The sequence below is a fragment of the Daphnia carinata genome, chromosome 6 (assembly GCF_022539665.2).
Source record: "Daphnia carinata strain CSIRO-1 chromosome 6, CSIRO_AGI_Dcar_HiC_V3, whole genome shotgun sequence".
Taxonomy (NCBI): domain Eukaryota; kingdom Metazoa; phylum Arthropoda; class Branchiopoda; order Diplostraca; family Daphniidae; genus Daphnia; species Daphnia carinata.
The window spans coordinates 4,490,567-4,504,792 of NC_081336.1; the positions used below are offsets into that span (position 1 = coordinate 4,490,567).

Below are 14,226 nucleotides of genomic sequence, written 5' to 3' on the forward strand. Positions count from 1 at the left end.
TTTGTCGGGGTCCACTTAATTATAGAAGTTGTGAAATGGAAGAAACGAAAAATACCAGTTTCCCTCCTTTGCCATTTTCGTCTCCGTAATCAATTAGCAAAACGAGCCGGCCTACCGGTAGAAACCGTACATAGCTTTTAAAACGGCCCGCCCGTCAAACTCGCGATCCAAGTATGACGGCCGGGTACACCGTAATCCTTATGCTGAGTGAACTTCACTACGCTGCGCGAAGGTATAATGCCTCCTACTCTCGTTCGCACCACATAGCGTGAGAAATAAAATTGTTTTTATTGTTCAATCAAACGTAAACGCACCGGCAACGGGTCAATTTATTTGCTGTTTTCGCAAATTGAAGACATGTACTGTCGACGTCATCCATTGAAAAAAAAAATCGTATCGCTTTTGTGCACCCGAATGCCGACCACAACGTTTCACTTGCGATTTCCAATCGTTTACGCAAAATTGGCTATCGATTTTATTTTTGCCAACAACAGATCTCCGTTTCTGTTGTTGATAAGCCAAGGACTTTTGCAACGTCACGTCAACAAGGGCTCATAGAATGGTGGGATGCAAGTGACCTATATAGGTCTATTGTAGACAGGAGATGCCACCAATTTTAGCGGCCCCAATTCAATGGGAGCATTCGATTGTGTGTCCTCGCAGGCCTATTGCAACCTGCACGTAACGCAGCATGTCCTTTATCACTTACATCTATTATGTACACGCTCGAATACGTCTTCCAGTCGAGTGATTTATTGCCTTGACGCACATATAAATCTCTCAATCATTCGTATACTGTGGATGTGTTCCCAAAAAGTAGACTATTTGCAAGAATGGCAAAGTTGTGAGATATGACTTGACTAGGTATTGCAACCGCTGTTATACGCCCACAGCGATTTGGCATCATAAACCTGGATTGCGGTTCCAAGTGTTTTCATAAAACACTGTCTTTTCTGCCATTGATTAATTGATATATATTAAGGTGTTTTTTCTCAGCTTTGAGGCTTTGTTAATTGGTTTCGAACTTGAGTTCTCCTTCCACGAAACTTCCCTTTATCTCGTCGTTGTGATGTAATGATGACAAAGCCTCAAGAAGGTCATACATTTGACTTTTGTTGATGAATTTTCTTCATTTTTAATCCATTTTTTTTAATGAGTCGTTCAGTAAGCCATGAACGTACGGTAGAAAACAGTTCTGCTCTCAAAATTTTTTTCCACTTGGCTCTTAAAAGTTAGGATTTGTAATTCAATTTCAAGAATTAAAAAAATAAAGCGAAACACATGCGACCCTACGATCTATAACTTTCTCACTCAGCCATCCAAAGTGCTTATTGCGCAAAGGGCGGGTCCACTGTTAACAGTCTGTTACGTAACACATTCACCTTTCAGCCTCGTAATCCATAAACTGTACACAGCACTAGATTTTTTTTTTCTGCTTTGCTATTACGTATTCGTCATGACCGCCTAAGCATGAGACTGTAACGTGAAACGTGCAAACCACTATGCACGGAATGCATGTCACTCCACTCCCATTACTATAATGACAGATTAGAAGAGAGAGAGAGAGAGAGAACGAAGACCAGTGAACCATCGAGTGAAACAAGAGGAGGCAGAAATCAAGCGAGCGGGCTCGTGAGCACGTAGAGGCTGATGATGGACGTCTACTACGCCGTCTGTCGATTCTGGTGCTGTTGTCCGGGCAACGATGACCGCGAGCAGCCAGAATGGCGCCAACAGAAGAAGGATATCGAATACGTTTTGCATCAACAGGACATCAACGCCTCGGCGCAATCCGGTGGCCAAAACCTATCCACGTCTCTTCATCCGAACAGTGTCGGAACGCCCACACACAGTGCCAAGTACGTCCGCCTCTATTTATAGCTCATAACGTGTTGTGTTCAGATAAGCAGCTTTGCAAATCATCGAGGTCGTTAAATACTTGTTATTATAAAGGAAACGTGAATTATGCACTTCATGGAGATATTGTAAGCAACGTGTGGCTGATAGCTACATAACTTAAATAATGTGCATGTACAACTTACGGCACGCATTTAAACTATTTATCATTCACAAGGCGCACCATCGCCTGTTGCGAAATAATCGTAATCAGCGGCAAAATGCAATTTAAGTGACCGCTGAGAGTATGCATAAATTAGCGTGTCTTGTTTATCACCGCGGATTATTTAAATAAGAAAAAAGTAATACGCGAGAAGGATTTCCTTGAAATATTTAGTTGTAACCTACTAATGTAAGTTCAGTTAAACAAAAATAGTAATAACTAAGGGCACGTCAAACAAAATCGAAATTGTTGCCTGCACCCGTATTTGGATATGTTTCAAATCCCTGCCGGTATCTCAAAATTAATTCGAAAAATACATCAAACATCAAAAGCTCTTTGCAAATTCATTAAAGTTCATTGCTAAGCATAAAGTTATTGTTTACTTACAAAATAGCCTTAGACCGCTTTGTACAACGAGTCCTAAACCAATTTACATTATCCGATGGCATGAAGGCTGGACTTTGCCGCCTATCTCGTGTAATGTCTTGCATAAAGCGAGCTTACTACGAAATGCGACGTGAGTTGATGAAAGGAAACGATACTAATCCGATCACTACGGTCTCGAAGCCCTTAGTATGCACTCCTTTGCAATAATGCGTGTAGTGGTCGTAGAGTACAAACTGGCCAACACAATGTCCCAGGTACCTTTAACATCAGCAATTTTTGATCAAAGTTGCAACGAAATATATGCCCTATTTTACGTTATTTTTTAATCGAATTTTGGAAAAAAAAAAGTAATCATTATAAACGTATCGGCGTCCAACAGATCTGCCGAAGGAGCGACAGCCGTTGGAGCTAGCGCCATTTCTAGTGGTGGAGGTCACGGCGAAGAAGAGAGTCACCTCCTGAAGGAAGTGCGCAGCAGCAGCCTCAAAACAGAAATGTACCGCCAAATTTGGCAGAGACGCGTCCTCTGGTTTGGACAGACTTTACCTTCGTTCGAAAGTCGGAGTACCATCGAATTTTGGAGCGGATGGGCCAACCGGCCATCGAATCAACAATCAGCTTCCGGCGGCAAATCAAATCATGCACCCACGACACCGCCCACCAGTTCTACAGCTAGACGCAAAAAATATCAGTAAGCCGCTACGAAATCAATAACAATATATATATATACATATAGGTGATTACAGTTTCCCGCTGTTTTGATGTACCCCGGTACGAAAAAAGTTTGACGCCAGAAGTGTCAATCGAGAGCCTGCAGCCGGAATTGTATGCGCAGACGTCGGTCGAGTCGATGGAAGGCTCGTCGATGGACGCTGGGTTCGGCGGCTACGGCGACGTTGACCTCCATTTCGACGGACCTGCGGAGATGACGCCGTTGGGACAGATCCATTTTTCGCTCATTTACGACGATCATAAAAAAACGCTCCTAGTCAAAATAGTAGAAGCTTGTCACCTGCCACCACCCAAATACACTGCCTCCCTTTCGGCGAGCGACACTGGCCAACACGAGCCGAATCAACAGGGCCCGCAGCAACAGGACCCGCCATCGTCCCACACTGCCGTTCGCCACCGCAAAGATCCGCCTCATTCGAATCCGTAAGTTGTAACCAAAACAAATCCATCCATCAATCTCTTCAGTGTCTAAAAATGTGGAACTTAACCCACTAATGCCGCGTAGGCGTTTGGTACCGTTGCTGCGGTGGGTCGATAAATTAATGTCAGACGCTCAGCTGTTGGGTGCCTGAACATTGGCATCGATCTTGACTTTGCGCTTTGATTCATTCGACTTCAATAACGAGCATCGTTGCTCAGCTCATGGCTCTATAGTCTAATTACATAGAGGACGCTCTATTGATCAGACGATAAGCAAAACCCCTACAAATGTAACGGGTGCTGTGTATGCGGTGTAGTTTCTGTTTACACGGATAGAATAATCACGTTGTAATCATCAAGCAAGTTGGTGCACAGTAACAGCTAGAGCATATAGACATGGAGGCATTAGCGAGAATTTCGCTTCTGTTGAGCCGGCTGCCTTTACGTGCCACCTTATTTTTTGTTTTGTGTTAAATAATAGGCTGAACACTGGTTCAACCAGGTTTACCGTCTACCACGTAAACCGAGAAACCCGTCCAAAAATATTTATAGAATTATAACCATTTACAGGTATCCTAAGATAAATATTATAGTCATTAGACAACAGTTGGTACACACGTTGCTATTCTATGTCAATATTTGGCGATGGAGCTTATCGTGGCTGGAAAAGTGACAAATGAAGGCAGGACTTTAAAGGCTTGATGAGACCCCAACAGCAGTGCGTGAAAAATTGGCAAGAAACGATCACTTTGACGAAGTTAGCGGTAAAGCTTATCATACGCATGGCCATATACGGTGACGGTATACGTATAACATGTACACGCAAAAGGACAAAGAGCGTCGCCGGCTTATGCACCTATTTTTAGCCGATGATATAAGTGTACATTATAGATGTGCATCGCCAGATATACGCGTCTGTTGCTTACGTAAGACGACAGTTGAGTATACACGGCATCGCGACAGCCGATTTTCTAAACTAATCGCATCACGACAATTTACGGCGCACTCTATTAGACTTTGATAGGAATTTTTTTTTTTCGGCGAACGAGAATGTGCTTATATCAGGGCCTGTAGCGTTGCTGCGAAACTAAGCACTTGGGTTGCTGCCTGCTGCGTCCGAATTGCCGACTTGAAAACTTTGAAATGTTCCGACGATGAAAAGGACTATAAACTCGCTCTCTCAATGCCGTGTTAGTAGGGCTCGACGATCTTGTATCCTAGACCGCTTATATTATCACACCCAAAGCCCCAAACTGTTAAAAATTAAATCTTCCGAGATCTAGTTGCGTCTTGATGCTTTAACTTTCTAGAAACGTATAGAGAGGCTTTGGTATATCTTATTGGCGAAGAAGCGTCACGGTGAAATAGGTAGATCATTCGGCCGTATAATTCGCTGTAAAAACATCGTTTAAATGCTATTCAATTTTGCGGCCGAGCAAATGCTCTTTCAATCAAGTTATTTGGCACGAGAATAAACGGTCATTCACAAACCGCCTGAGACGTTTCTAGAATGACGAATTTCGTCCGACTGACCTGTTCCAGTCGATAGGAATGTCGTGCTTATTCAAACGGCGCTGCGTACGTTACTCGTGGATTCCGCCTTCAGCTCTTTTCATTATTTTTCTCCCTTTCCAGTTCTGTTTGCGCAAACATTGGATATGCCTTTTGCTATTCAATTTCCTCCTTATTGTGCTTAATTTTTTATTTTGGGATAGTATACGCCGAACAAGACGTACAAATATGAACTCTACTCAATTGACGATCTATTGCAAAGGATTCATCCGTGACGTTAATCACTTACAGCCGTAGTTTTTTTTTATGGAACCCTCTGAACCGAAAACGACCCTGACCGCTTAGTTCTCATAACAGCCACCAGCATCTTCTACTAAATAATATCGTGCTTCGTTTGACCTAAATTGTTGTTTGCAGAAAGAAACGTGTAGTAATATAGCATTTTGGTGAATCATTCGCGCTGTGAAACCATACCGAAAAATGATTTTATCCCAACAAAATTTTTTGTTGCTCTCCTAAATAATGGCACCGTCTAAGGAGCTCAGCTTGTTCCTTTATTCTCTATTTTGCCTTTTTTTTCTCCCAGTTATTTTCGACCGGTCGATAGTTGCAAGCTCAGCAGACTCCTCTCGCCAAAGAGTAGGTGTGCGTCTGCGAACAGTGAACTGCATACTTTATTCCACCATTTCGTTAAAAAAAAATATGTTAATTTTTTTACAATCCTTATGCGCGACTCTATTGGGTTGACCTTAAACAAAAAACTCCATCTTCAACAAGTGGCTGGTTTTTTATGTAAGCTTTAACTTATTGTAGAACTGTGCGCATACCGCAGCATGTCTTGGTCGTTTCCTAATGAATTCGGTTATCCCAGTTTGATTGTGATTCCTCCCTCGTACTTTCCGTTACTATTGTTACTAGGCTACTTCTTGTTATTAGCATATTCTAACTTTTGCTTAGTTTTCCTGGTTACGAGCCAGCCTCCTTTATTTTGCAGCATTTTCATCTCCTTGGTTTCTTAATATGCTTATACTCAGTTACACATCCATGCGGCATTTGGCGGTCAGAATTTGCGACTTCGGGAAACCCGGAAAAGGAGCAGAAACTTGTTCCAAATAGAAAAAAACGTAAACAGTTTGACCAGGCTCATATTTATGCTCAATGGCGTAGCCATTTGTTGATGTTCGATCGTAAGAGCCTTGTTTTTTAAACTGTTGATATCGATGTGTTCCAAGTCGACCGTATTGCACATAGCGAATCAGAGGCAGTAACCTTCTACGTAACCTATTTAAATAAATTGGATGCAATGCCACTATAAATAATGTAAATACATTGCACAAGGCTAAAATTTTTAATCGGTATTATTTTTTTTTCTTTTTAAATAGATACGTGCGGGTGTATTTGTTACCGGATCAACGAGATTGCCGGCAGACGCCGGTGCAACGCAAGACGCAAAATCCGGTCTTCAATCAAGGTTTCACTTACGAGCTAGCCCACCGGGAGGTGCTCAAGCGAACGCTGATGCTCAAAGTTCAGGATCTGAATCGATCGACCCACCGGCACCACGTCATCGGCCAAGTCCTCCTACCCCTCTCCGACCTCAATCTCATCAAGGGAGTCCACATCTGGAAAAGGATCCGCCCAACAGATCACGTGAGCTCTTATCAACACCATTAAGGTTGTATTTAAAAAAAAAATAGAGTAGTAAGGGCCTCAGTACTAAAAAGTAATTTGTCCTTAATAATTGATTAAACACTGCAGCCAGATTATCGTTCTGTGCTCTCGCTAAAATGGGACGACGGGACGATGGGACCCCTCTAATCCCCGAATTGTTTTGCGCTATTTTGACGCCGCCCATCGAATAATCCCGATACATTTTTTTTTGCGAGTATACGTACCATGACCGTTATATATGGCCACCATTACGTAACCCCCATATTATTACGATAACACACTCATCTACAGTTATATGTGGCGCTGCTTTGTAGACTGAGAGAAGGCTGCCACCACATACAAATTCACGTTCGCCAGTATAAACGGAATTGAGGTTTCCCCCTTTGGTTTTAAACAATTTCATACACAAAGAAGGCTTTCCCCGTTACATGGTGTCTGGAATATATGGGCTATACAGTACTATCTATTGGTACCGTTTGTTTTGTTGAATATTTACGTGTCGTCCGTGTAGCAGCGTTGACGATCAACGGAACAAAAATGGCTACTGGTAATAGGCCTATACAGCTATATGGGTGATGTTTTTTTTTCTTGCTACGCGTGTATGCATTTTTGCATGCGCGGTGTTGAATGACACCGTAAAAAGATGGAGCTAGTATCTTTGAAAAATAAGGACCCGATTTAAAGATGTTGCAATTGATTCGATTTATGAGACACGTCACGAAATTCAACCCAGCTAGGATTATGCCAATTATAGTGAACGAGGTACTCAATAAACTCTGGCAATTTACGTTTGTAAAGAATATGCTAAGGTTGAAGAATTTAGATATTCGTGTGCAGTGGTCATATGGCCGGGTTCGCTCAACTCGAACGGCCATTGTTCAACTTTCTGAAGGCTCATCAAGTTGTCTAATTTATTACCAGTTATTTCCCAGACATTTTATAACAGGAGGGAAAGTGGGTTGAAGCTATTTGACCCTATTCTTGTTTGTAATTTCTGCTCCGTTTCGTATTCATCGCACAGCGTGCCGATTGTTGGCTATTGTTATTTATACGCATACGTGGGCGCCGTGAATATAGATCAGTAGAGTAAACTGTTCGTCTGTCTGTTCATGTAGGACTCGCATACGCCCGAATTAGGTGAAATACTTGTCTCACTGACGTACCTCCCATCTGCCCGTAGACTGAACTTGGACTTGTTACGAGGAAAACAACTACTTCAAACCAATATCGGAGGCTCTGGTGAGTTAACTTCTACTTGCATTGTACGAAATATCCCGAAGGTGATAAACACTTTCATTAAACTGGTATCGTCATAAGCTTAGTCTTTACAATCATTGGTCAGCCCTTCAACTCCTAAAACTTATGATGCTATTCTTTCCATTAGGATTGTATATTTATCATCATGTAAGTGCTGCACGTTGGCCGAAAGAGCAGTTCTAAAAAGTTATACCGCAAGCCTCGAATGAATTTTCAAGAGCAACGCCCATCAAACCGTTTAGGAACGGCCTCGGTTTATTGGCCCTTTAAACATTACACTACATTTATTTTTATTTTATTTTCTGTAGTCGGGTGCATCAGCTTTTTTGTTGTGAAACAGAATTGGATTCGAAGTTTTTATTCACTGCTTAATCGTTCATAGCGGGCGAGATGGTGTTGCATCGCTTTCTGAGAATTCCCGGCTTCCTTAGTAGTTTATATTTTGCTTCGCAGATGTCCGATTTTGCGTAAGCCGGTGAAGAGAGGTGCTCGTACACAAATAAGAGCCTCGATTTTATTTCGTTATTCCCGTTCTACTGGGGACAGAGGCAGGATGGCAAATCTTATCAAAACCGTTCAAGCTTGTTCTACAAAATTCATTTCTTCAGATTGTCCTCATTCAATTTTGCAACGTGGGGTCTTTATAAATTATGTTTTATAGTACTACTACTTAAATGCTGTTGGATTAAAACGGGCAAAGGGAGCTCTGAGCCGCTCACTTGAGGATTGCTCCATGTTGTTTAGAAACGGGCTTAGTCTCTGATCAATACCACAACTCGGACACAGGCTTAGACTTAGCGATGGAGTGTCTGAGTTTTTTGTTAAGCTACGACGGCTGCTCTTTCCCACTGCCAGCCATTATTGAATTGAGATATTTTGTATTCACATTTCTTTAACTGAAATTCCCTTTGCCTCTTACCTTTCGTTCAGCAACATTTTTCAGAGCATTCACGAAATTCGGTTTGCAAATGATTAGGCGCATAGTATCACGTTTAGTATTATTTTAGATAAAACGCATTAACGTTGGGAAAAGATAAGATTGGGGTATAAAGACGTTTTGTAGTCGATAGCATTCTTATAACTATGGAATATGTTTAATGATGAATGTTTGCATCTTCACATGTGAGTGTACTTGAAATTGCGGTATCGATGATGCCAAATTAATTGTAACATCGCTCAATCAAGAATTATCTTTGAAAATGTTTTTCAGTTCCCTACGTCAGGGTGTCGTTGGTGATTGCAGGTAAACATATAAAGACAAAAAAATCGTCTCGCAAGAGGAACACAATCGATCCGGTCTGGGGCGAAACAATAAGGTATGAGAAAAATATTTATTACACACGATATAACTTTGAAATGAATTTTCGCTTGCCCTTGCAAATGAGTTAAACACTAGAGCAATAATATGTGAATGGCAGAAATTTGCAATAGTCTTAAATATCTGCAATATCGTCATAATGGTGGAAGAGTTGTAATTTCCATGGGTTTCAATAAGGACTGATTGAAGGTAATGCTGAATGAAACCATTTTTAACGTTTATGCCTCTTCTTTTGAAAAAGCTTCAATGTGGCGGCGGTCGAGCTACCGGAATCGAGCCTGGTCGTCAGCGTTTGGGATTTCAATGGTGGCATCGTCAAGGATGATTTTATCGGCCGGATCGTCTTGTCGGCCAAAGAGCCATCAGGTACCCTATTGATACACTTTGACTGAAGACTAAAAACAGCTGTCTCAATCTTTTTCTTTTGATTTTTCCTTTTCTGAATCCATGTCGAAAACTTTCGCTGCGCCTATCAATTCTCCTAAATTTGCCTCCTTTCAACTGTTTGGCACTCCTTTGGTGAACGTCGAAAAATAAATGGAAAATCAATGCAGGTGAGGAGGAGATGAGCCACTGGAATTGCATCTTGAACGATGATCGAAGTTCGACTGCCTATTGGCATACACTTCGTTCAAGAGAAGAATGCGACCAGGTTCGTATCGTTCAATACTCTTTCCAAAACGATTGCCTTTTTAAATTTTGTGTCTTTAAATCCACCATTGGACACTTTAATTGTTCTTATTTGGTTCACATTCTTGTGTAATTTCCAGATTTCTGCGGCTTCAGTGGCTATCTGTTGAATTCAGATGCAAAAAGGAAAGTAATAATAGTTTGGAGGAATTTCTGAACAAAACAAAACAAAGAGATTCCTTGCAAGCGGACGTCATTGCTGTAATCACGCTTCTCGCCGTAAATAGCAGTGGACGGCAGCAATGCGTCACTATCGCAACGTTCAATCTCTTTCTTGACCACGCGAACTTGAGTTCTTCCCTTGCTTCCTCTATATACCAGCACAAAATACGCTCCACATATATTTTGACGATTTTGCATGCGGTATGTAGTACGTACATCCAATAAGTGGTTCAAGAGTACCAATTTCGCGTATGTATTACCCGTAGACAAATATCCTCTGTCTGGTCACATCGTCACACCACAGTCATTTTTTGTATCATAACACATAAAAATGTAGATTATACGCGTTATATTCATATATGTATACATATCTCTATGTACGGCTAAAAAAAAATTATACAGAACTCTTACTTTAATGCACCGGGCTATTTTCTAAAACTATAATTATTATTATAATAATACGTTTTCGGTTCGCGACGAAGCAATCATTGTATTACGTAAACGTTATTAATGCGGACAAGGCAAATTCAAAGGAACAAAAATGAAATTCAATGGAAAATGAAATGGAGTGGAAAAATCATGTTATTGAATTGCAAAATCAACTTCAAAATGCATGAAGCAGAACAAAAAAGAAATAAAGGTCGTATGATGAATAAAAAGGCAAATTGTGTACCTGATGGCACTGGCACTATATGTTTCAAGCAGATCATTAATAACAATACACAAACCGATGACGACAAACTGGATACCACCCTCAGTCGCTACACATGATCCGTCAAATCGTTGAAAAACGAAGGAATACAAGGAACATCGGAAAAGGAACGCCTGTAAACTAGTAGAGTAGTACGGCACTGTTCGTTTTCTCCGTTGGCAATGGTTTGACATATTTCCTGCGCTCATCCGCACTGACCAGAACCAGCAGGACGATATTGGCCACGTGACTTAAAGCCGACCCGATAACGAACCTAAACGACAGACAAATGTAAATGTTTAACAAGGGACAGTGTACTAAACAAAATGGCCAAGATACTTGGTATCATGTAACCAACTGCTGGACATTTCACAGAATGGCAAGCTTACCAGAACGAATAACCGAGATAAGCTCTCCCATCGGAAGTCCAGTGATTGTCTCGATCTTCTTGTACTAGAACGTTAGAGCTGAGACGGAGGTAAAACTGGGTTATCCAGGCAATCATTGCAGTCAATGAGAAAACAACTAAAAAGGAAAAAAAAACAAAATCGGCATTCATTGATTATACCTGATCGAAAAGCGCTTTAGAATCGTGTAGCTGAGTTGGTTGTTTACAAGGTAGGTACGAAAGTACTTACTGGAAAGGCTGTTCCAAATGAAGAGCCCGATCCGGCCGGCTATGGTTTCAACCGGTGTCAACGTCGTGTTTACGATAGCCATCAAAGCTCCAATAATAGCGAAAATAATCGCAACGCAGACGCACGTGACAGTTGTGATCCAAAGACCAAAATTAAGAAACTCGCCATTCAATTGTTCTGTGACTATTTGAAAAGCAAGAACAATACTGAGAACCCCTGTTTTGACCAAACTATTAGCATCGCTTTCACGTAATTTAGAACGCGACCGGCAAGTGAAAGCAGGAAGGAAGACTTTATTGAACGACTTGTCAAATTTCAATAAGCTTACTGTCATTCTGGGTAATTGGTTTGTTCTACCACGAGTTTAATTAATTCTAGGCAGGCATACAAATGCGACCGTTTCACTTTCTCTTCTATCTCGCTTTTCGTGAAAAGTTGCACTACTGGCTGTTTTAATTTGAAACGCAATAATCGACGGTGTACACAACAACTTTCGAATGGTGTAGTCTTTGCGCACTTTCCGGCAAACCTGTTACATTGCTGGAACTAATATTACATTAAGAGAAAACATGTTGCCTCTTATCTTTCGACGGTTGACGTTTGTCACAGCAAACAGTCGACAGGTGACGTGTTGGCTTTCAGATAAAGCAATTACTGGGACTCGAATATCATTAATACGTGTTGAGGGATCGTGATGCCGATCGATTAAAGAAAGCTTAGACGGTAGGTTCCAGTTGATTAATTTTGCCAGCAAAAACTTGGCGTGTAGAACTTTGGGGATTTCCGATGATTTAATTGCTAAGCTAGACGGCCTCATTCGATAACAGTTTGATGCTTCTAAGGCGACGAATACAAAAAGAGTCTTGTAACAAAGGCTTTTGTCGATTCGAGATACAATTGGAAATATCAGAGCAACTCGAAATGTCACGAGTTTAGATTTTGCAATAAGAAAACAAACAAAACCAACGATCAGTGCCAAAGGGTAAAACAAATTAGTATTCTACCTCAAACGTTACCCATTTTTTTTTTTTCGAAAGGCATTTCCTTGCTTATCTGCCCTGACCGTGTTGAGGAATAAGCCTGAGTAGGATGAACTCTCCACCATATTTCATCTACCAAGCCTCCTTCTCGCCTCATTCTCTTCTTCTATTCCACAAGATGTACCGTTAGGTAGTAGCACATCCCGTGGAGAACCGAGGGCCTCTTGTTTTACCAGGCGTGCATACGCATAAAATATTCACATTATTCAACAAAAAGAAGGTTATTTTTTTCAAAAGGAAAATATAAAAAATAGTTGGGTTTCTGGGGGCTATGTATAAGTTTAACCAAAACAACTTTGACTTGGACGCCGAAAAGCTGGTTGGGTCGACAAGCCCCCCTTCCCTCCGTCCCCTCTCCCCCCCCCCCCATGTAAAAAAAAGGGGAAGACTTACACTGTAAAAATTTTAAATGGAAATGGAGGGAAAAAAATGAAAAACATTGTTGAAACGGAAATCGTGTGATTGGTGAAAATTGCCAAGTAACACACATACAAGGTCACTGTGGTTTTCTCCCGACGCTCGCAGTTGTTACGCTGCGATAATGTTTCGTTCAGACGACAATTATGTTTAACTGCATAGACCTGTAAAGTCCTCTTCAATGCTAGTTATCATCGTTTTCCTTACTTTCAAGGTCTTTTTCGGTCATCGAATAGCAACAAACACACAGTTGGTGGTACAAATAAGTAAACGGCTTGGGGAAATGTAAATTTTTTACTCGGTGCAGAGCTCGGAGCTATGTCGCCTAGCTAGTGGCGGTATCCTCGTACAAATTATTTACGTCTTTAGCTTAGTAATTGATGCTCCCAGATGTTCAGCACTTAACACCAAAAACAATGCGGTTGACCAGCGTTCCAAATAGAGCATTGAAAATGAGATAAGATATTAGGCCGAATGGCTAATGTTGTGGTACCTGACACGGGATACGTTCTCCAACCGTAGCCCACGTTGAGTTCTCTCTTGCCTTTGAAGAGACCGAAAAACACATGGCCATCTGATTCAAATGGGTTAGTCAAGCGCTTGACGTCGGCATAAACCCATGAATCGGTACTGACAGAAGCGGCGAGAAAAGCTACCGACAAGGAACAACCGAGAAACGTAGCGAAGATCAAACCACGTTTGTACAAGTTCATGGTCTCTGGATCGGCAGCCGTTGCGACCAGCAACACTGTCCCACTTGGCAAACTTGATGGCTCTTCTTCTTACCAAAAAGCAGGTTTACGTCGTTCATCAGCAGATACACGTCTAATCATCAGTTGTTTATTATTGTCCGGAAATAGTTGGGCACGCCGATCATACTTGTCTTTCACTGCGCCATACCATGAAACTGAATTTCTTCTTCGGGTGTACAACGCACACAATTTTCTGTTGAAATACGCTAATGAAGAACGAAATGTATCAAAGAGCAAAGCGGAGGTTGGCCGCTTCTTTTGTTTGCCTTGTTTTAGGAAATACACAAAGATGCTGCTACTCCAGTGCAGGTGAAAATGACAACTGAGTTTCCGCTCTCTAGCCCTGGATTTTCGCTACCGGCTGGAGCTCGTCACAAGTACAACGCCTCAGGGTAAAAACATACCTGTGGGGGAGAGATATTATGGGGTCCAAGATCCCTCCTCCTGCATTTGTCTACCCTTTGAAGTTTTGTTATTACT

At 41.5% G+C, this 14,226-nt stretch overlaps 3 protein-coding genes across 3 annotated transcripts in view; 1 reads left to right on the forward strand and 2 right to left on the reverse strand.

The window, feature by feature from the left end:
• LOC130690154 (uncharacterized protein C3orf38 homolog) overlaps positions 1-14,226 on the reverse strand; it is a 98,605-nt gene that overhangs the window by 55,739 nt on the left and 28,640 nt on the right. The window lies entirely within an intron of this gene.
• LOC130690119 (synaptotagmin-17-like) lies at positions 1,590-10,624 on the forward strand. The gene is made up of 9 exons (XM_057513099.2): positions 1,590-1,859; positions 2,826-3,137; positions 3,230-3,601; positions 6,493-6,760; positions 7,897-8,020; positions 9,249-9,354; positions 9,598-9,722; positions 9,911-10,008; positions 10,127-10,624. The coding sequence occupies exons 1-9, from the start codon at positions 1,651-1,653 to the stop codon at positions 10,154-10,156; spliced, it is 1,644 nt and encodes a 547-aa protein (XP_057369082.1). The 5' UTR covers positions 1,590-1,650; the 3' UTR covers positions 10,157-10,624.
• On the reverse strand, positions 10,679-14,078 carry LOC130690169 (clarin-2-like). The gene is made up of 4 exons (XM_057513167.2): positions 13,488-14,078; positions 11,538-11,720; positions 11,289-11,424; positions 10,679-11,173 (listed from the first exon to the last, which is right to left on the reverse strand). Exons 1-4 carry the CDS (start codon positions 13,705-13,707, stop codon positions 11,041-11,043), a joined length of 672 nt encoding a protein of 223 aa, XP_057369150.1. The 5' UTR covers positions 13,708-14,078; the 3' UTR covers positions 10,679-11,040.